This window comes from Cetorhinus maximus, chromosome 3, assembly GCF_964194155.1.
Source record: "Cetorhinus maximus chromosome 3, sCetMax3.hap1.1, whole genome shotgun sequence".
Classification (NCBI taxonomy): domain Eukaryota; kingdom Metazoa; phylum Chordata; class Chondrichthyes; order Lamniformes; family Cetorhinidae; genus Cetorhinus; species Cetorhinus maximus.
The window spans coordinates 108763226-108787411 of NC_135881.1; the positions used below are offsets into that span (position 1 = coordinate 108763226).

General features: G+C 42.2%; 1 protein-coding gene and 1 long non-coding RNA gene across 2 annotated transcripts in view; one reads left to right on the plus strand and one right to left on the minus strand.

Moving 5' to 3' along the window:
- Positions 1-24186, minus strand: part of thsd7aa (thrombospondin, type I, domain containing 7Aa) — a 536154-nt gene that overhangs the window by 296653 nt on the left and 215315 nt on the right. Inside the window, exon 2 of the mRNA XM_078538824.1 lies at positions 22949-23747. Within this exon, the coding sequence (XP_078394950.1) occupies positions 22949-23747 (799 nt within the window). The remainder of the gene's footprint in view (positions 1-22948; positions 23748-24186) is intronic.
- LOC144678846 (uncharacterized) overlaps positions 22907-24186 on the plus strand; it is a 47370-nt gene continuing 46090 nt past the window's right edge. The window contains exon 1 of the long non-coding RNA XR_013576196.1: positions 22907-22974. This is a non-coding gene — a long non-coding RNA (uncharacterized LOC144678846). The remainder of the gene's footprint in view (positions 22975-24186) is intronic.

Here is a 24186-nt window from a genome sequence, read left to right on the forward strand (position 1 = left end):
AGAGGCCTCTGGTTCAAAGTCCATTTGTTGGAAGAAGCACCTGCCCATAAAACTAGGTCAGCATGGCGGTTTCTGATGATTGTACCCGTTCAGGGCTATTCATCACATAGCAAACTTGGGTACACAAGCACCTGCGGTCTCATTAATCCAGCGCTAATCACTTAAACTTGAACTTGATCAGCAGTCAATTGAAACCTGACCGTGATGTGCTTTTCCTGCTGCTGTTGCAACTACTTTGAAATACTTTAAATTCAGTTAAAATTTGTCTATATTCAGCCAATTGCAGCGCAGCAGGCCATCCCTATGTGCATTCTATTGATTGTTGGTCACAGGTCTTATATCCCAAAGGCAGATTAAAGCAGTTCAATAAATCCAGTTGTTCAACACAACCACTTGTAGCAAAATGTATGAAAGTCAGTTGAAGCATTTAGATCCCATACAACACAAAAGATTTGCAACATTTAATTGTTCAATTGTTTGATGGTTGATTATGTGTGTCTGTTGACTGTACTCTCTTCTGTGCGTTATTAGTCAAACCTGGGTGTGTTACTGCGAAGCACAATACAAGTAAGCTGGAAGCTGGTGCCTTCTGCAGACATTTTCAGAGCACTGTCAATAATTGTTCATATATAGAAACTGGCATCATCTCTGTATATCTCCAAGGCACAAAACACAAGTTCTATCCCTCTCTTTTAAACAGAGGAATAAAAGAATAGTTTCTTTCCCTACATATTCTGCTTCCTCATTCTGGATGTGGTCCAAAAAGCCTTAATGATGATGCTTGGTCCTTATTCCTGTGGAAACAGGGCCATAGATCTTGACATAATTACTCGAGGACCACCTTCCACCTCCCTGCTCCTTCCCAACATACAGGCTAGTGCAACACTGAGATACAAAATATATTCACTCACTTTGACTGATTACAAAGTTTCACACAGCAAATATGTGCCCAAAACACCTATCCCAATGAGAAATTTCTGTTGCTGATCCTGCTCAAGTATCTGGTTCAAGAGAGCTTTAACAGATATATTTCTGCTGGTAACCACACTACCATGGATGTATTTTGGGCACAGGTTAGTTCATAAAGGTGGGTAGTGCAACACTGGGCAATTGCTCCTTTCAGCCCCTGCAGAAACCTTTTCAGGATTTTTTTCTTCAGAGGTGAAGGCCAAGACCTCTAGATGATCTAAGTTTGCTGATAATACAAAGCTAGGTGGGAATGTAAGCTGTCAGGAGGATACAAAGAGGCTGCAAAGAGACATAGACAAGTTAAATGATTGGGCAACAAGGTAGCAGATAGAGTCTAATGTGGGAAGCATGAGGTTATTCAGTTTGACCGTAAGAATAGAAAAGCAGAATACTTTTCAAAAAGCATGAAATTTGTAAATGTTGATGTTCAGAGGAATTTAGTATTCTTGTACAAGGAACATAGACAGTTAGCATATAGATACAGCAAGCAATTGGGAAGACAAATGGCAAGATGGCTTTTATTGCAAGGGGATAGGTTTACAAGAAAAAGGAAGTCTTGCTACAATTATACATGTTTTTGGTGAGACAACATCTAGACTACTGTACACAGTTTTGGTCTCCATGTTTAAGGAACAATATACTTGCATTCAAGGTGGTACAATGAAGGTTCACTAAATTGGTCCCTGGGCTGAGGGGGTTGTCCTATGACGAGAGGCTGAGTAAATTAGATATATGTTCCCTGGAATTTAGAAGAATGAGAGGTGATCTTATTGAAACATTCAAGATTCTGAAGGGCTTCAAAGGTAGACACTGAGAGGTTATTCCTCCTGGCTGGGGAGTCTAGAACACAGGGACTCAGTCTCAAGATAAGGGGCTGATCGTTTAGGACTGAGATGAGGAGAAATTTATTCACTTACAGGGTGTTGAATCTTTGGAATTTTTTATCCCAGAGGCTTGTAGATGCTCTATCATTGAACATATTTAAGCCTGAGATAGACAGGTTTTTGGTCTTTCAGGAAATCAAGGGAAAAAGGGAACAGGCAGGAAAGTGGAGTTGAAGCCGAAGATCAGCCATGATCGTATTGAATAGCAGAGGAGGCTGAATGGGCTGTATAGTCTGCTCTGGCTTCTATTTCTTATGTTCTTATGTGGTCTCCATATGCACTCCAGATAAGGCAATCCTCATTTTGCCCAGTGCACTGGTTGTCAAGTATAATCCAGGCTGGGCTAAGGAAATTTCTGGCCTGGAAATTCCCTCTCTGACCACACCCCGTTTGACGTCAGGGGCTCACTGTGGTCAATGGAAGTTTCTTACCAAACAAACATTCCTCTCAAAATCCTGGGCTGAAAGTCAAGACCTAATATTTGCAGGTGCTGGCCGAGTTCCCAGTGTTCTGCCACAATTCTGACAGATGCGTGCTGGAAAGGCCAATGCTCTTAGCCAGTTAGAGATGACCTTCCTAGAGTTGCTGATCAGTTTCATTGATGTCTAATCAGTTTTTGTAAATGAAATAAGTGCTGAGTTGTGGTAACAGAGTGTATAGCCCCTCCTGCTGTCTATCAGGTGTCACGTGATGTTCCGTTAAGGTTCCGACCAGTGAGCCCTAAGTGCAGGCAATCCGGGGGTGGGACTTCCTGTTAAGAGTCCTGATCGAGCTCTCTGTAATGAAGCTTAGTTGTTTCTTGTTGAAACCTGTCTGCTCCGTCAAGTCATTAAATTTGGTGATGAGGGTAAAATTAGCTTCAACTCTGCACCTCACCCTGTTACTGACATGATAAGAAAAAAATAGACTACTCACCAGTCATGCCACTCTTTGACCGAATTGATCCATATGATGTGGCCATGGAATATTGGAGCCAGTATGTAGAGCGCCTTGGATTTTATTTCATAGCGAATGAAATTACCGTGGAGGAAAAGCAGAAAGCCATCCTTTTAAGTGTATGATATACAATCTCATTCCCAACCTGACAGCCCCAAGCGCGCCCAATGCTAAGTCCTATAATGAATTATGAACCTCGTGAAAACGCACTTCCAGCCAATGCCATCCGTAATAATGCAGCATTTTAAGTTTAATTCCAGAATTAGGGCCACAAGAGAGTCCATTGCAACATATGTAGCGAACCTGAAGCAGTTAACAGAATACTGCGAATTTGGGCACACGTTAAATGATATGCTGGGGACCAATTAGTTTGTGGAGTTCAGGTCGATGTCATACAGTGCCGTTCGCTCACCGAGGTCAACATCGATTTAAGTGCGGCCTAGAAATCCCCCTCGCCATGGAAAGTGCTGCAGGCTTTGCAGCACATAGAACATGACGCCGTACTTTATGTGGGGCAGGAGCCTACTGCCGAGCGTGGTGTGAGAACTAGACCCACAGCATCGAAGCGAGATTCAATGTCCGCTGTGAGAAACATGAAAAAGCCTAGTAGAAATGCTTTAGCAGCGACTTCAAGATTAAGTTGTTGTATATGTGGGGGTGACCATGGACTGGACACCTGTAAATTCAAGGAGGCAGAATGTCATTACTGCCATAAGAAAGGTCACATGGTAAGGCAATGCCAGGCAAAGTTGAAGCAGCCTACAAAGCAGCAAACCAGCATGATCGAATTAAAGAATACAGCAGAGACTGGAGCTGCTGATGCCGACATGTATTCCCTGTATAACGTAACTGCTGTGAAAACCAAACCTATCACTATGACAATCCAAGTTAACGAGAAGCCACTAATAATGGAAGTGGATATGGGTGCCTCAACTACGGTAGTGGGGGAGCACACTTTCAGGTACCTCAATGAAGATAGATAGCCAATAAACCTGGAGCGGACAACCGCTAAATCATAGACATACATGGGAGAATTCATTCAGGTAAAGGGCATCAGCAAAGTACCAGTTTCTTACAAGCAACAGACATCCTAGCAGCCTGTAGTAATTGTGAAAAGAGAAGGACCCAGTCTTCTAGGCTGTGACTGGCTACAGAAAATCAAGCTTGACTGGTCTGAGATATTTCACATCGAATCTGATGGAGTTCCAGAACTCCTAAGAAAATACAACATGGTTTTTCGGGATGAACGAGGGAAGTTAAAAGGCATGCAGGCCAAGATACATGTGGAGCCACAGGCAACTCCTTGCTTCTTTAAGGCAAGACCTGTGCCTTATATGTTGAAAGAAAAGGTTGACGAGGAGCTGTGTCGGTTAGAAAAGCTGGGCATTATCCAACTTGTTCAATTCTCAGAATAGGCTGCACCCATAGTTCCAGTGGTTAAGCCCAACTGCACCATACATATCTATGGAGACCATAAATTGACCATGAATAAAGCAGCCAAACTAGACAAGTACCCTATCCCAAGGATAGATGACTTGTATGCCAAACTGGCTGGAGGCAAGACCTATATGAAATTGGATATGAGCCACACTTACCAGCAACTAGAGCTCGATAGCACATTGATGGAGTACGTAACCATTAACACACAAAAGGGTCTCTATCAGTACACCCATCTACCCTTCGGGGTCTCATCTGCATGTGCTATCTTCCAGAGAATGATGGAGAGCCTTTTGCAAGGACTCCCACGAGTAACTGTATATCAAGGTGATGTCCTCATCATGGGGTTAACTGAGACAGAACACTTGACAAACTTGGATGAGGTGCTAAGGGGGTTTATGGAAGCTGGCATACTGTTAAAGAAGGAAAAGTGCACATTTCAGGAAACAGAAGTGACTTATCTAGGCCACCTGGTGGATGCCATGGGACTGCACCCGTTGGAAGGCAAAGTTGACGCAATAAAATATGCGCCATTACCATCCAATGTAACAGAACTCAAGTCCTTCCTGAGCATGATCAACTACTATAGCCGCTTCTTACCGAACCTGTGTTGACACTGTTACACTCTTTACTAAAAGAGAACCACCGCTGGCTTTGGGGACCACAACAGGAGGAAGCCTTCATGAAAGCAATGGAACTGTTGCATTCATTGTGTCTATTGGTACACTACAACCTGTCGAAAGAGCTGGTATTAACATGTGACGGCTCTCCCTACAGGGTGGGAGCTGTGTTATCCCATAAAATGGAAAATGGGTCTGAAAGGCTTATTGGCTATGTCTCAAGAAACCTCTCCTCGGCCAAGAAAAGTTATTCCCAGCCAGGAAAGGAAGGTTTATCAGTGGTATTCGGGGTGAAGAAATTCCACCAGTACCTACATTGTCACCATTTCGCCATTGTGTCAGATCATAAACTATTAATGGGTTTATTCAGCGAGGCCAAGGCCATCCGCCAATAGCATTAGCAAGGATACAACGATGGACTCTGACATTATCTGCATGTGAGTATACTTTTATGTACTGTCCTGGCCAACAAATTGCAAATGCAGATGCACTCAGTTGTCTCCTGTTGCCAGACAGTATTGTGCATACTCTTCTTCCACAGGAATTAGTGCTATTATTGAATTTCTTAGATTCTTCACCTGTGTGTGCGAAACAATTGAGAAATTGGACAATCAGAGATCCAACATTATCGCAAGTCAGAGACTTTGTCTGAAAAGGATGGCCAAACTTGTCTGTATCTGAAGAATTGAGACCATTCCATGTCAGACAGATGCAATTCAGCTGCCAAGGTGGGATTTTGTTGTGGGGGCTGTCATGAAGCTATTAATGTATATAATACTTTGGAAAATATTTTTCTTTTAAAATAGGGGTTTCGTCTGTGGGTGTGTCTTAATTGGATTAAAGCCAGCTAGTCTGGGTGCTTTGATGTGTACTAGTTTTGATGTATAAGAGAGATAACGTGCATTTACAGTTTTTAAATAGAGCATTCAAGAAGTGGGGTGAAAACTTGATGCCTATCTAGCAGCTACCAAGCAATATGAATATATTACTAATAAAATTGGTATTATGAAAGGGGTTTCATTGTTAAAAGGGGGAGTTCAAAGAGGCTGGTGAGACAATGAGAATTTGCATTCAATAAGTAGTGGTTGGTATAACTTTAGCAGTTTTTGGGTCTGCAGGGCAGAGGCAATGTAAGATCAAAGCCTGTAAGCCGACTACTGTGTCTGCAAGGAGCCAAAGTGAAAATAACCTAATTTTCAATTCATACGGTTAAAATGCTTTGCCTGGTGTTTTGTTAAGTTTATGGATTGCTGTTGCCTTAATGGAGATTAGTTTGGTAATTTGTTAAAAGTCATGATAGCAGTAATTTGTAGCCATGTGTATATATATTTTAACCTGTGTAAGTTAATAAAATGTTTCATTTAGTTTAATGTAAAACCTTGAGAACTGGTGGTGTGATTCCTGAATTTAGAAACGCATCTCAAACATAATGCTTAAAATTATAGATTATGACAGTTGTTTAAAGTTTCCTTCTGGGATTTTTAAATAACTCCGCTTTACCAACTGCATCAGTCATAACAGGGTCAAGAGTGGTGGTCTCACCACAAGGCAGAGAGCTGCTCTTGACAGAACTCCATATTGTCCATCCGGGCACATCAAAAATGAAAATGCTTGCGCAAAGCTATTTTTGGTGGCCAGGCATTGAAAACTTGGTCAAGTTTGATCTCCACTGTCAGCAACAACAGAAGTTGCGTGTTCCAGCTCCCCCGCATCCGTGGGAGTGGCCTGGTCGACCTTGAGTTCTATTACATATACATTATGTAGGACCATTCTTGGGTACCATGTTCTTGATAATTGTAGATGCACATTCCAAATGGATGGATGTATATAAAGTCAAGTCGCCAACGTCAAACACAACTATAGAGACGCTACGTCACAGTTTCAGCATACATGGCCTACCTGAACTTGTTGTTTCAGAAAATGGCACCACTTTTACCAGCACAGAGTTTCAGAAATTTATGGATCTAAATGGAATCAGACATTTCAAACAGTTCTTTACCATCCCTCATCAAATGGCCTAGCCGAGAGGGCAGTACAAACTTTTAAGTCTGGTATGAAAAAGCTATTGGAAAGCACTCTGGAATCTTGACTTTCCCGTTTTTTTTTTCAGTTATTATACAACACTACATTTGACTACGGGTTCAGCACCATCTGAAATATTGATGAAATGCCGCCTACATACACGGTTACAACTGGGACAGAATCTTCTGCCTGTTGGGCAGGCCAGTCGGTAGCGGGCATGGAGCTGATCACCGCCTGCGATCGGCTACACGCCGCCATTTTACGTGGGCGGGCCAATTAAGGCCCGCCGAGCGTGACACATGCCCAGTAGTGCAGTGCGGGTGGAGGGAGGAGGGAGAGTCGGGGCCTGCACAGCGCAGAAATCTCGCTGAGACATGGAACTGCCTCAGGGAGATTAAGTCTAAAATAAAAGTTTTTTAAAAAGTTAGATTAAAATTATTTAGACATGTCCCCTCATGTGACAGTGTCACAGGAGCTGGGACATGTTTATGAAATGTGTGGAAAATATTTATTAATTTAATAAAACTTTCATGACACCTCATCCCGCCCGTGGATGAGGTTTCATGAAAATTGCGAAGGCCGCTTGGGCTCTTCGTCTGCCCGCCAACCTTAAGGTTGGACGGGCAGCCCTGTCAATTATTTAATTACTCTCCTAATGGCCTTAACAGGCCTTTGACAGTTCGGCGGGTGCACAGCCGACTCCAGTATGTGCCCGCCGATCAGAGGATCGGAATGTGATTTTTTTATCGGGATGCCTGACGTCACCGCGCGTCATTTTACGCCTCGGCAAGTGGGGCCTGCCCCCGCACGCCAATGTGAAAATTCTTCCCCTAGTGTTTCCAAATTTAGAGGGGAAGGTAGAACATCATCAGAATAATCAAAAATTGAACCACAATATACACAGCAAAACTCACACATTCACTGTAGGTGACACAGTATTTATGCAAATTTTCGGCAGTGGATCCTGTTGGGCTCCTGGAACCTTTATTTCAGAGACTGATTCATTATCTTTCCAAATATAAGTGGGAGATAGAATTGTCCGTGAGCATGTAGACCATATTCCTGTCAGAGCGACATTCCAGCAACCAACTATTCCACCTGTGATTAACGTCGAACCGTCAATTCCTGAGGTGACTGATCGACCTAGAATAGACATGCCCAATGCCTCTGTAGAGTTACCAAACCCTGAACTGCCACATTCCAATGATGTGTCTCATGCTGCAGTTCTAGGTCCTGTTGATTCTTTTGAGGAACCTCAAGTGGTAGAGCTTTGCCGCTCTAGCTGTATAAGGAGAGAACCTCAGAGACTTGGGCTGGAATTTTACGGCCCTGTCATGGTGGGGACGGGGCCGTTAAATGTGGCGAGCCATTCTAAACTCCATTGACTTTGTCAGGAATGTAAAATCCCACTGCCATAAAATTGATCTTTAATCATCTGACATTGTATATATGTTTATGCAGTTGGATGTCCAAATGTTTCCCTGTTATTAGAAATTGAAAAAAAATAAAGGGGGAGGGAATGTGCTGAGGGTATAGCCCCTTCTGCTGTTTATCAGGGGTCATGTGATGTTCTGTTAAGGCTCCGACCAGTAAGCCCTAAGTGCGGGCAATATGGCGGGGGGGCTTTCTGTTGAGAGTGCTGATCGAGCATGAAGCACCTGAAAGCTCTCTGTAATAAAGTTTGGTTGTTTCTTGGTGAAACCTGTCTGCTCCGTCGAGTACTCACATGAGTAAAAAGCCACAGGAACACAGTTCTACACATCCACATTTCTCCCGCTACTTCATTACATTAGCCCCACCCAGCAGAGCATTATGCTTCGTAAGTTTTCTTTATCAATGTTAATTGTAGGCATCAAACCTATAAGACTTTGGGGATCTTTGCTGCAATTAATTTTATATTTCTATTCAGTAGACACTAAGCTATTTGTTTGCAGTATGAGTAAAATTATTCTTTTATTAGAAGGCTTTTTATAAAAAAAATTGAACCATGGGGCTGGATTTTACCCTCCCCACTGGCAGGTTTGAAGATGTGGGGGTACTTAAAATCTAGCCGATGGCCTTTCCGCTGCCTACCAGCCTCACCTCCCCCCCCCTGCTCCCCACCCCCAAAACCCCCAGCATCCCACCCTGTTTGAAATTTTACAGGGGGCAGGGCAGGCAAATGGAGGCTCACTCAGCCTTGGGCCTACTGAGGCCCTTAAGTGGCCAATTGACCATGGAGGGGGAGTCCCACACCATGTGGGAAGCCTGGCCCTGTGGGTCCTTTGGAGGCATCTCCCAAAAGGTTTTCTGTCCCACACCCTGCTTTTTGTCCACAACCCCATAAGTTCTTCATCCTCGAGGACTTGTCCAACTCCCTTTAAAAATTATTCATGCAATGAGCTTCCAACGCCTTTGTGGGTACAACTTTCCAGTTCCCAACAATTTCTTCTCATCTCTCCTGTCAATCTTTTACTTTAAAACTATAGCCTCTGCTTATTGACCAACTTATCAGAAGGAATAGCTTTTTCTCTCTCATCTCTATCAAAGTCTCTCATCATCTTAAAAACTTTTATTTGGGCAACCTTTAACCTTCTCTTTTTCAAAGAGAACAGTCCTAACTTTTCCAACTTTTCCTCATAACTAAAGTTCTACATTGCTGGTAACAGCCTGTAAATCTTGTTCTCTTCTAAGGCTTTTACATTTTTCCTGAAGTGTGACATCCAGAACAGTCCACAAATAATCCAGCTGAGACATAACCAGTGATTTATAAAGTTCAATCATTATTTTCTTTGTTGGAATCTTTTACATCCAGTTGAGAGAGCAGAAGTGACCTCAGTTTAACACTTCAGCTGGAAAATGCTGCAGCATTCACTCAATATTGCACTGGTGTCAGTCTAGATTATTTGCTCTAGTGTCTAAAGTAAGATTTGAATCCACAATTTCTGCCTCAGAGACCAATGAGCCAAGGTTGACATCCAACATACTTCACATGGACATCAAAGCAAAATCCCATATGCATACAATTCAAAATACTGCACTATGGATCACACGTGCAGCTTTTATTATTCTTTCATGGGATGTGGGCACCACTGGCTAGGCTAGCATTTATTGCCCATCCCTAATTGCCCTTGAGAAGGTAGTGGTGAGCTGCCTTCTTGAACCGTTGCAGTCCAAATGGCGTTGGTACACCCACAGTGCTGTTAGGAAGGGAGTTCCAGGATTTTGACCCAGCGACAGTGAAGGAACGGCGATATATTTTCAAGTCAGGATGGTGAGTGGCTTGGAGGAGAACCTCCAATGGTGGTGTTCCCACGTACCCGGAAGGAAAAACCAGTAAAAACTGGGAAATAAGAATGCTGGGCCGAACTGTTTTTTTCCTTCTGGGTATCTGTTGCCCTTGTCCTTCTAGAGGAAAACAGTCATGGGTTTGGAAGGTGCAGTCTAATGATGCTTGTTGAATTTCTGCAGTGCATCTTGTAGATAATACACAGTGCTGTTCCTGTGCATTGGTGGTGGAGGGAGTGAATGTTTGTGGAAGGGGTGCTAATAATGCGGGCTACTTTGTTCTGCATGGTGTCAAGCTTCTTGAGTGTTCTTGGAGCTGCCCTCATGCAGGCAAGTGGAGAGTATTTCATCACACTCCTGACTTGTGCCTTGTAGATAGTGAACAGCCTACAGGGCGTCAGGAGATGAGTTACTTGCTGCAGGATTCCTAGCCTCTGGACTTTTTTTATTAATTCAAGGGATGTGGGCTTCGCTGACTGGGCCAGCATTTATTGCCCATCCCTAGTTGCCCTTGAGAAGGTGGTGGTGAGCTGACTTCCTGAATTGCTGCAGTCCATGTGGTGTAGGTATATCCACAGTGCTGCTAGGAAGTGAGTTCCAGGATTTTGACCCAGCAACAATGAAGGAACGGCGATATAATTCCAAGTCAGGAAGGTGAGTGACTTGGAGGGGAACTTCCCAGGGATGGTGTTCCCATCTATCTGTTGCCCTTGTCCTTCTAGATGGTAGTGGTTGTGGGTTTGGAAGGTGCTCTCTAAGGAGCCTTGGTGGATTCCTGCAGTGCATCTTGTAGGTGGTACGCACTGCTGCTACTGTGCGTCGGTGGTGGAAGGTGTGAATGTTTGCGGAAGGGGTGCCGATCAAGCGGGCTTTGGTGTCAAACCTCTTGAGTGTTGTGGGAGCTGCACTCATCCAGGCAAGTGGGGAGTATTCCATCACACTCCTGACTTGTGCCTTGTAGATGGTGGACAGGTTTGGAGAGCCGGAGGTGACTTACTCGTTGCAGGATTCCTAGCCTCTGACCTGCTCTTGTAGCTACAGTATTTCGTATGGCTAGTCCAGTTCAATTTCTGGTCAATGGTAACCCCCAGGATGTTAATGGTGGAGGATTCAGTGATGGTAATGTCATTGAATGTCAAGGGGTCTGGTTAGATTCTCTCTTGTTGGAGATGGTCATTTCCTGGCACTTGTGTAGCACAAATGTTACATGCCACTTGTCAGCCCACATCTGGATATTGTCCAGGTCTTGCTGCATTTGGACATGGCTGCTTCAGTATCTGAGGAGTCGTGAATGGTGTTGAACATTGTGCCATCATCAACGAACATCCCCACTTCTGGCCTTATGATAGAAGGAAGGACATAGGCTGAGGACACTACCCTGAGGAACTCCTGCAGTGATATCCTGGAGCTGAGGTGACTGACCTTCAACAACCACAACCATCTTCCTTTGGGGTAGGTATGATTCCAACCAGTGGAGAGTTTTCCCCCTAATTCCCATTGACTCCAGTTTTGCTAGGGTTCCTTGATGCCACACTCGGTCAAATGCAGCCTTGATGTCAAACGCAGTCACTCTCACCTCGCCTCGGGAGTTCAGTTCTTTTGTCCATGTTTGAACCAAGGCTGTAGAGGTCAGGAGCTGAATTGCACTGGCGGAACCCAAACTGGGCATTAGTGACCTGCTCTTGTAGCCACAGTATTTATATAGCTAGTCAAGTTCAGTTTCTGGTCAATGGTAACCCCTAGGACGTTGATAGTGAGGAAGTCAGCAATGGTAATGCCATTGAATGTTAAGGGGTTACAGTTAGATTCATTCTTGTTGGAGATGGTCATTGTCTTGCACTTGTGTGGTGTAAATGTTTCTTGCAACTTGTCAGCCGAAGCCTGGATATTGTCTAGGTCTTGCTGCATTTGGACATGGACTGTGAGCGTTTGGAAGAGCTTATGGTTTTTATGGGAGTGGGGAGATGCTGGAATGGATGAGAGGGAGAAAACATCATAAAAACAAGTACAGCCATTCTAACACAAAAAGAAAACGAATGCAATGACAGTAATCTTCATTTACTATTGTTTAAATAGGCACAAGGCGACTGAAACTGTCTTGGGGTCATTTCATACGCTGGCACAGAGCATCTGCACCTAAATTCGCAATACTTATTCCAGGCAGGAGCTACATGACAATAATATTTGTCACATTATCACTTTGGACAGTGACTTTTCTTGATCTTTCATCATTATCTTGTCGATTCATGAAACAGCCGAAGATAATGTGAATTGAGTTAATAATGCCAAAGAAACAAAGGAAAACAAAAGAGCTGAAAAGTTCAGTAGCAAGAAAAGAAAGATGGTCTATTTCTTGTTATTAATAAATGATTTTCAGGGACAGATTATTGTGAGGAGATTATTTTCAGAAGATAGTTACAAGTGAAGAAGGCCATTCAGCCCATCTTAATTCATCCAGAGAGATCCAAATATCATCCTTTGTCATATTGCATCGTCCAATTTCTTCTTAAATGATTTCAGGATTTTTGCCTCCATTGCTCTATTTGGATGTTTCTTCCACACGTTGATCATTGCATCAGTGAAGAAGTGATATCTATTCTAAAATTGTCTCTTAGTTTAAAAGAAAGCTTTTTTATTTATTAGGCTTTGAGCAAAAAAAATGACAAAGCAGTATTTATTGTCGAATCCTCGTTGCCTTGAGGGTATTGAGTCAACCGAATCTTGTGGGACTGGTAACGTACATGGGTCAGATGAAGTAGAGGTGAAGGAAGTCAATGAACATGTTGGGCTTCTGTGACAATCCGACAGCTTTTACAAATTACCAGATTTATTGAATTTAATTTCACAGTTTGCTATAGTGGATTTTGAACTCATGACCTCTGTTAGCCCCACAAGATGTGGTTGACTCTTAGTGCCCTCAGGGTGCTAGGGATAGGCAAATCAATGTTGCTTTGCTTGTTTTTTGCCCCCATTCCAAGGAGGAATTAATAAAAATCCTATTGGCTTTATTGATTGCAGCTCTATATTAGTTGGACATGTTTATATTCCGTCCCAGGTCTCTTTCAGCTTCATCCTTATCTATTTTATTCACGGAGTACATGTGTCATTTTTCTTCTTCCTATGCGTAGCACTTTACTCTGTGATTTAAAGGGGCAGATTACCATAAACTACATCCTTATTTTGGTATTTTGAAATAAGCATAAAAAATATCTGGTTGGAAATACTTCCATTTTTAATATCTTTCCCGCACCAATCCTTGTGGACTCTCTTCTGAGATTTCATCAATGAAGCTGAGAGCTTATCTGCCGACATCATGAATAAGCATTATTGATGCACAGCTCCGCTGGATGTCCCATAGGTCTGCAGTACTGGCAAGTAATGAACTTTCCTGGCTTGGGTTCCTCCCAGTTGGCCGATGTGCCTACTTACACTAGTTCCTATGGTGCTACTCACTGCGGAATTTAATGCCCTCCCACTGCGTCAGGTTTGGAGGTAGGGAGGGCATTTAAGAAGGAGGGAGGGTGGCAACCCCGCCGCCTTGCCACCTCCACCCTGATTAAGTCCGTGGCAGGAAAGCCTGTGGATGGCCTTCCCACCCCAGCACCTATTGAGGCCCTTAAGAGTGTTTTACCTCTCCCTAACGATAGTGTACAGCTGATCAGGTATTGTTTCAGCAAATGCTGGCAACAATGGAAGTCTTTCAACATACACTGACCTCCAAGTGAACTACTGAACTGTTTAATATTCATCTTCTTAAAGGAATATTTTTTAGTACATTTAAGCAATTATGTTTACGAGGATTGAAAATAGATTATTTTTCTTTTAGGTAATTGTTCTTTATTCACCAGTGGAGAGTTAAGGGAGTAATTACTGCCTCGCCTGAGATTTTTATGAGGGAGAATTCCTTGTCAGAAATACAATCCAGTAGAGAAGAAAATCCTTCCAAAAATAAAATTCACTCAATAATGAAACCTAGTAAAATGCTGAACAATTCTTTAAACTTCTTCAAAGGTTGTCATGATATTTTAGAACCAAACCAAGTCTGAGAGTTATAAAATTTTGATCAGTGATAGTCGTGTGAATGAAGTCTGATGAACATTACTAGGACTTGATTTTCGTGAAAGAGACAGGAAGCGGGAATTGGGTAAGTTCTAGACTGCCATCTCAATTAAGGAGTCCCCCGCCTGCCATATTTTCATTCTGGGGAGATGGGGGGGGAGTGGATGGAGACAGGCCTGAGGCAGCAGTGAGGACAAGCAAACAGTAAGGCCAGCAACATAGAAGTTTCACCTCCATTTAGTGGGCCAGCAGGCCTGTTGTAATCATGAATTTCAGGCTCTCAACGCCTCACCCCCTCACCCCCTGCACCCATCCTCCCATGCCCCTCCATGGCCTCTATATCTCCCATGCCCTCTCCATGTCCTCCACATCCCCCATGCTCTGTCCATACCCCTCATATCCCTCATGCCCTCTATATCTCCTTTGCTCCCTCCATACCCCTTCATATGTCTCATACCCGCTCCATGCTCCCCATGCATCCTCCATACCCACTTTTCCAGTAGCCACTATGTGCGGAACCAATAAGCCATTGGCAAGTCTGGAAAGTCTTTGAAATTCTCATAAAACTGATACAGTAAGCAAAGAGGCTTTGGAAATTTACTGTGTAAAAAAACTGATCAGCTTACAAATTCAAAAAAGTGTCAATCAACCAGGGCCATTCGTAATATCAATGTCAAAAAGCTTTTATCCATATCACACCTCTTAATCTTGTGTAAATAAACACACAGGCATTGAGAAAAACTCTTCAAAGAAAAAGTGACTTATTACAAGATAATAAAGATGCAACTAAAGCATAGCTTGCACTGCCCTCTGCAACTGTGTCAACATTGCCTACTGAGAGCTAAATGTACTAGTCATTCTTGAAACCCAGTCAAGCACTTATAATGTGGTCATAGGATCATAAGAAATATTGCAACTGCATCAAGAGGAGTAGTTTGAACACACGGTCAAACATTTTCTTCCCCAGATGGCCTCTTCATGAATATCTGGCTCACCTTGAATATTTAGCTGACCTTGTAATAAGTTATTTTTTCTTTGAGTAGTTTTTTTTTGCCTGTGTGTATATTTGTACAAGATTAAGAGTCTGAATGGGATAATAGCTTTTTATCATTGATACTACGACAGCTTTATGAGATGGTAACAGGGGAATGTATTTCAATGGCTGTAAAATGGCTGTTTTTTGGTTCCAGACTCAGGACTTAGGGTTTCCCCATGCTTCATGACTCCACTGAGAAGCCTTTTACCAAGTCTCCTAACAGGGTGGGTCCAACTCCATTAAAATTGCAGGGGGAGTTGAAATGAAAAACTCTTCAAAGGGGACACCGCCAAGGGTAGGAACGCTGCTTGCAGGCTGGCTACCTGCACCCTTATCCTGTGCCAACAAAAATTGCTGGAAATTGAAATGGAAGGCAGAAATCCCTGACTCAGCCCGATTCCAAGAAAATCCAGGACGCAGTGTCACTAGTGGCTTACTTTTTGGAGCATTTGCCTTTGATTCAGCAGGTTTTGGGTTCAAATTCCATTCCAGAGACTTGAAGACAAAATTTAGGCTGACTCTAGTGCAAAGATCTACTGAGAAAAAAAGTGTTGTACACCTGCCGAATGATGGCGCACTTCTGATCAGGTATTTTTTTCATTAAAGTCTTGAAGAACACCTTTTGTTTCAGAATCCCATCAAGTGATCTAAATGATCTTTATCCCACAAAGAGAGGTAGATTTGGATCAGGTGGAAAGTAAAATCATAAATAATCTCAAATCTGATGCTGACCCATTTCAAACCTGGCCCCTTCCAATTTGAATGCAGGCGGGGCAGTGGGCAGCCAAATAACCTGCGCCTAGAAGGCAGGTCACTTATTTAAAGGTTTTAATGAGGTAATGCTCTGTTGATTTTTTTCTCTGTTCCAGAATTAACTTTGGGCAGCCTAGTTTCCTGGGCCTCAGGAAACCTGAGAGCTAAAGTGAGGTGAGGACTGTTACATGGAATGGCTAAATACATTTTCACTTGTGAGTTAGAAGGGGCAGGATCTTCTCCACCCCTGCCCAATCCTTCCCAGTTGCTGGGAGAAACAGAATTCCAAAATCTTAATCAGATTCTGTCATTAAATTCGACAGGATCTGAGGGAAACTCATTGGACAGGATTTTCCCTTCATCAGGTAGGCACGTTAGGTGGGCCCGGGAGAGGCTGCGAAATGGACCGCTGCCCCGACCGCGATTACATGCTGACTGACCAACTAGTGGCCAACCAGCATAAAAGGCATGCTGAAAGGCTCAGCACTGCCAGAGTGGGAGCGAGAGGAGGGTGAGCATGCGCTGACAGCTCCCTGAGAGTACAGAGCTGCCTCAGGGAGCTGAAGATTTGGACAAAGGAAAATAAATGATATAAACGTGTCCCCACATGTGACTCAGTCACATGAAGAGGGACATGTTTAAAATGAAGTGGAATTTTTTTTTTGAGTTCTTTTACCTACCGTTGGAAACCTCATCCCACCCATGGATAAGGTTTCGTAAAAAATGCAATGGCCGCTTGGCCTATTTGCCCATCCGCCAACCAAATGGTTGAGCGGGCAGTGAAAAATACAACTTAATTAATATTTTAAGGGCCTTAATAATTAAGAAATTGTCGGTGGGCGCGCTGCTGACTGAAAGATCGCCAGAGTGCCCGATGACGTCGGGACGCTCATCCTGCCCGTTGTTCTCATTTTCTGACTGCAAAACTGCCCCACCCCACTTGCTCCCCACCTCTTCATAAATATTGTGGCCCATGTTTTTATTTGAAATTGATTGCAAAATTCCTATTTAAAAATATGTCTTTTGATGTAGTTTTATTTGGTCTGGGAAGTTCATATCCAAACAACTCCCTCACAAAAAAAAATCCTGCCTACATCACTGTGCAGTAGAGTTATTATTTATCACTAGTTTTGACGGATGTGTCTGCATGTCAATGAAGCAGATATGGAAATATCTGAATATAGCATATGGCCCATCATATTTATTCACCAGTCCTATGCCTATTCATTATTTTAGTAACTGAATTTGACTGACTTTTGCCCCAATTGAACACCATTAATTTAAAAGTTTATGATTAATCCCACTGGGCATGCTTACATTCGATGTATTTAATTTATAGTGCTATATTCAGTTGTGACCTACAATCCTTAAAAGCAATTACCATTTTATACTTGGTCAGGGACTCCATGATTCTAGAGGAAGAAGCTTTCAGAAACTAATTAGATATTACAGAACATTGTTTTTACGATGACCATAATTTTATAGTTAACTCCACTAGCTTAGCTGGTCATTGGAGAAATCTTTGTTCAGGCCAATGAACAGATTTCACATTCATAACTAAACATAAGAACTTAAGAGCAGCAGAAATAGGTGCAAGAATAGGCCATTTTCCCCCTCAAGCCTGCTATGCAATTCAATAAGATCGTGGCTGGTCTGATTGTGGCCTCAACTCCACTTTCCTGCCTGCCCCATATAACTCTTGTCTGTCTTGTAGAACAAAAAACTGTCCAACTAAGCCTTCAATACATTCAATGGCCCAGCCTCCACTGCTGACTGAGGTAAAAAATTCCAAAGATTAACAACCCTCTGAGGGAAGAAATTCCTCCTCATCTCAGTCTTAGATGAGAGACCCCTTATTTTGAAACTCTGCCCCGGCTTCTAGATTCCTCCATGAGTGAAGACATTCTCTAAGCATCTCCCCTGTCAAGCCCCTCAAAATCTTATATGTTTCAATAAGGTCACCTCTCATTCTTCTAAACATTTTCACAGAATATGCACTAAGAACAACAGAAATGCTCTGGTTTATATTTGTTTGCTTTGCATCTTAGTGCTGCATGTTTTGAACATTCGGATGCAGCTTAGGTGCACTCAGATATCCAACTACAATTGTTGACATGACGTTTGCAAAATCTGCACTTTATTGATATTATATACATATGTTTGTTCCGCAGTTTATTAATGACATATCTGATCCTAATCCCTTCATAAATAGTAGTCAAGTAAAGACTATGCTTGAAATCAGAATTTTTTAAAAGCAGAAAATACTGACCTCTCTTCCCTGATCTTCTACACTGTTCCAATGAAGCTCAAGAAACAGCACCTTAATGTTTCCACTATGTTTGCTTTACAGCCTGTGGGCTTAAAATTGGCTCTAACAACTTCAGACCTGAACAACACACATGCATTCTCTCAGACAGCAGGTGCTGACAATGTAGGATGGGGTCCTGGGAGATGATTGTGGGCCGGTACTTGGGCTGGGGCTACTCTCATGGTGGGGTGTTTTGCATCACTGGGATATACCAGCATGTATTTCTGCCACATTCCTTGGTGACTGGAGTCCTCTCTGCTTTGCCAGATTTTCTGTGCTTCCCTCCAGCTTGGCTGTTCTGCTGTAACTATTCATATATCCTTTAGATATCTGATACCTATTTTGTTTCTCTCAGTATTGCCTCATTTTGTCTTACACTATTATTACTTCTGTCTTTTAATCCTCTTTTGTACTCCACCTAAACACAGGCCTCATTTTCTTTCTTCCTGCTCCCTTTCCCATGGCTCTGTTCCTAGATATAAGCCGTTCATCTGTAACATGTTCCAGTTCTGAAGAAAGTTCATCAGCCTGAAGTACTAACCCTACCTTGTTCTTGCCACAATTGCTGCCTGACCTGCTGAGTATTTCCAGCAATTTTTGTCTTTATTTAAGAGAATAGTATTTTGTGGAATCGGTTACAAAAGCAGATATTTAGCTTTTAAATCTGAATTGATCTACTGAATATTCTTACATCTTGTATCTTTATTTCTCTAATAAGGTAAATGCCTTTTAGTAAGAATAATGAACATTAGACTTGCTATCTTACATCACATATCATAACACATATCCACAACACCAAGACTGCCTACTTCCACCTCGATATATCACTCAACTCACCTTTCTTCAGCTCATCTGTTGCTGAAACCCTTAACCTTGTTTTGTTACATCTAAACTTTATATTCCAATGCTCTGCTGGTCAGCCTCACATCTTCCAACCTACATAAACTGTCCATTTCTTAAGTTGCTCCAAATCTCATTCACCCATCAGCTGTTTACTTGCTGACCTTCACTGGTTCTGTCAGACACCACAATAATTTTAAAATCCTCATTTTTGTTTTCAAATCCCTCTATGGCCCCACTCTTCCCTGTCTGTGTCACCTTCCTCCAGTCCTGCATCCCTCTGAGATCTCTGTACTCCTCCAGTTCTTGCCTCTTGTGCATTCCCAATTTTAAACAATCCACCATTTGTGGCTGTGCTTTCAGTTGCCCTGCTAAGCCCTGGAATTCGCTTCCTAAACCACTCTGCTTCTCTATCTCTCTCCTCTTTTAAGATGATCCTAAAAATCTATCTTCTTGATCAAGCTTTTATTTGTCTTTCCTGATTTCTCCTTCTATGGTTCTGTGTTGATAAGTTTTTTTTTATTGTGTTAAACATCTTTGGACCTTTTATTACAGTACATTAAATGCACTCTATAAAAGTAAGTCATTGGTCATTGTTATTTTTGTATCCACATATCCATTTTGTGAACTATTATCAACTTGTTTCATTAAAAGCATTGCATATAGTACACATCACGTTGTCATTGGTAGCACAAAAGTAAGTGGTTTTTTGGATTGGTTCAAATAACCATATTACTTTTAAGAAGAGTTCCACTTGGAAGAAGTCATATGGACTCGAAACGTTAACTCTGTTTTTTCTCCACAGATGCTGTAAGTCCTGAGTTTTTCCAGCATTTTTGGTTTTTGTCTCAGATTTCCAGCATCCGCAGTATTTTGCTTTTCACCATATTATTTTGTTATGTGTTCTTGTCTTTTGGCTCCCTGATATTGATAATAGTCACATTTCAAGCTTGGAAATATCAGAACTCTTTATCTTTAACTTGCCATGCTGCTTTGTACAATAGAAGGACCAGTTTGAACAGGTTCTGTTACACATCACATCAGTCGCTAGTGCAGCCATGAAACGTGACCCCCTGGAACACTTACACATAACAATTAGTTCCTAGCTCTTTACAGATAGTTACAGATTATACAATATATAACAACTTGTTAGACACGTCAGAACAGTAAACAATCACTATATTACTTCCTCTGTTGCCCTGTTGCACAGTGCTATAAATAACATAATAAACTCACTTTAAGAATTATGGAAACAAATACAAAACTATTACATCAAATCATAGTTTCACCTTCACATGCTTTCCCTTTTTCAACAATGTCTTCTCCTTTCTCAAAGCAGCGTTTTACTCTATGCCTTTTATTATTGCATTGCAATGTGTACCTCTCAACATTGAGAGGATCAGAAAAACAATGTCAACCTTCCCCCCAAACATTTATCCTCCCTGCATATGTATTACCAACTTTCCATCTCTGCATGTAGCCCAGTATGCCTTCCCAATATTGATATTTTCCATTGCCTCTGCTCCCTTTCAAAAACACAATGGAATATTTGGCTGTTTGAAGTAAAAATGGTTTAATTTTAAGCGCTCTATCATGAAGTAATAATTTATTTCAACCAATGTACACAGTTTTCAAAGGTACTTAGATAGTTTAGGAGGTATACTGCTTCAACATGGATTTATTTGGTGCAAGGGCCCAACTTATAAAACTTGGAACATTTTAAAAAATTCAAGCACTTAAATCTAGGTGCAGGTATGTAATGCTTCAGGTAAATTATCACATACTATAATCACATGTTATTGTGACTTACTCTGCATAATGCCAAGTGACAATTTGATATCAAAGTGCAATATTAGAATCCACAAACATTTCAATTAATGACTGAATGCGATTCTGAAAATTGCTTTGAAGATCAGAAGCTTTTAATAAATATTTTGCATAATATACTTAAAAATAAAGCAGATTATTTTGTCAAGGACAAACATATAGATAAATCCTAACAAATGTTTCAGTATTTTGCCAAGAAATAATGCACTTTGATCAGGGTATACTTGAATCAGCATTCCTAAAGAGTCCTTTTCAAAAGCTTGCCAGTTTGCATTATCTCCAATTCAGCCCTATAACCCTGAATGGGCTGAATTATAAACTGAGTGTAGCTCCCCACAATGCAGCATAAATGTCAGGCTTGAGTTACCTCCAGTTGACCATCTTGCTCTGTTTTAATTTTAAGGGGAGACAGGCCTTTTAATTATTATGAGGCGAGGCTTCCACCCCGCTCCAGGAGGAACTCTTTCGAGTTATCAACAGTCACAGATTGCAACTCCTTTGAGTACAATCACAGTTCTTGGTTTCCGGGAGTGGGACATGAACCCACAACCCTCTGATTCAAAGGCGAGGGTGCTATGAACTGAGCCACAGCTGACACCTCCCCGCTCCAGGAGGAAGTCCAACCTCAAAGAGTTGACAGCCGATTGGATTTAATTCTGCAGTAACAGCAGCACTACCCGAAGCAATGGTCAGTGCTGGTATTACAGGGATCCTGGGAGGAAGAGCAACCATGGATGCCCTGGGACCCAGGTAAGTCTGAGATCTTGCCAGGCTGGCAGGCCCCAGTGAATTGGGTTGGAGGAGGTGAGGAAGGGGAGGCATATTGGACAGGATGACAGGGAAGGAAAACTGTGGGGAGGGGACCTCCAATTGGAACCAGGGACCTGAAAATGAAGCACCCACCACCCACTTTCACTGGATCATACATGGCAGGCTGCACTTTGGGAACAGACCTCTCCCAGCAGTTGTTAAATCTGAGCAGCAACAGAATAATGCCCTTAAGTGGACATTAACTGCCCACTTAAGGACTTCAACTGGGCCATGGGCAGACAGCTCAGCCGACGCCTCCCCTCCTGCTCCGAAAATGGCACAGAGCCCAACATTATGGATCCACCCACTTGCATTCCCGCATGTGGGTGGCCATTAAAATTCAGCCCAATGACACTGCAACTGGATATAATGCATAGTGAGATGATAGTAATCTGTTACAATAAACAGTTAGTGCGAACCAGATAATGGACAATGTTCTGAGCCGTTTTGCCTGGATTGGGAATTCTACTTAATGAGAATGAATGGTGATTTGGTGCATTGGAATTCTGTGGTTGGATGGAGTAATTATGCATCTGAGTTAAACTATGCATTTAGAAAGGATTACAGAACCGTGCTTGTTAATTTTACCAATAGCTTCAATCAGTTTTGAATGAGACACCAGGGGGCACTTCAATTACTACATAGAACCACATCTCCCATGGATGTTTTGTGACTTTCTGTTTATGAAGCTGAAGGTGTTTGGGCACCCAAGTTTAGTTCAAGTATAGCAGGATTAGCAGAGGTAGATACAAAGTAAACTTCCTTCTACTGCTTCACAACATTCCTCAACAAAAATCTAGGAAAAAAAGCTACAGTTGGAACCTTTCCTGGTTTATGCAACTCAATGTGTGATATTTTCCCCTTCATTAGGACAGTTTTATGGCCACTGGGTTGACGTTGTTCCAGTTCATTTCACATTTGACCTTTACAGTCACTGGACAGAGAAGACCTAACATTTAAACCTGGATCTCAATGGTAAAAATGACCACCTAACACATTGCTTCATCCAATTTATATATTCTACAGGCTAACAAAACTCAAGCTTGCTATTACCTAATCACCACTTCTTGATTTACCTCCTCTTCTTTGATGTTTTTCAGCCCCCTGTCTAAGCCATTCATCCAGGTTATTTAATAAAAGCAGGGACCAAGATGTGCTTCATTAACTGTGAACTTCTTACCTCAGAGCAGCAGTCTTTCCATTTTTGTGAGTACATGTAACTTGTCTTGTTTGGTAACCAATCAGTACAACAAAATATTTAGTCTCCTGACGGATTTGACGGTTTCTGTTCCTCTTTTTCTTCATAAGCTCCCGGGCTTCTGGATCCCTCATCCGTTTTCCTACTTGCCGAGCTTGTCGAGAATGTGGAAGAGAGCATGCGCTCCAGGGGCCAACTCTCAAACTGTAAATACTTTCTTCTGCATCACAGGAACTGAACGTGCAGGTCCGAAACTCAGTCAGGTTGGGGCAAGGTTCACCACCATAGAGAGGGGGTACTAATATTTGACGAATTCGGTGTTGTAACCCTACCCCACAGGATTTAGTGCATTCTGACCAGGGAGTAAATTCTGTTACCACACAGTTCTGTGGGCAGGGGATGAGACAGGCTTGTTCAAGGTGGGGCTTAGTCTCAAAATAGTCACAGATATCATCCTCCACTGCAGCTCCATTTCTTTTCTCGATGCAAGTTACATCTCTGCTCTGAATTCCTTCTTCACCTTTCAGGCACTCAGAGGTTTGCCTTGAAGAAGGGTTCCTGAAAGCAACTGGCAAGCATTTGCTCCATTCGCCCACCTGCCAGTTATACAGGTCCTTATGCCAATCGCAGACTTTGAAACAATTCTGTTGATTCTCAGGTCTTTCTGCTGGTTTACAGTTAGTGGGTAAAGTTGTCCATCCCTCCACATGGGCGCACCATACTGACCTGGTTTGGACACCTCCTGGGCCACACTCCTCTCCCATACATCTCCCCCAGGTGCCTACAAGGTAAAGAATTTAAGAAGAGTTTATTTAGTGGTTAGATGTTTTAATTAACTGTTTAAGATGCAAAACTTGATACAAATTCACATGACTACATTTTTCATTACAATATTAAAATATTCATTAGAGTATAAATGCATTATATATATAATATATTTGCAACAAGTCTACTATCATATATGGCATCAATCTACACAGGACAGGGGGAAAGGTCATTTGGTAAACACCAGGGAAAAATCTGCCAGCTTTCCCATGCTGGATGCCTCCCAGTGTTTTCTATTGGAGAAAGCATATTTGTGGACATTGCCACTTAAAAGTTAAAATTAACCTCAATCAGTGAAGCTATCACTGCTCAATCTGGCAGTGAAAAAGCTGGAGCCATTTTGAAGTCTGGTCTCATTTCAATGGAATTGGCGATCTGCAGGTATCAAAGGGGCA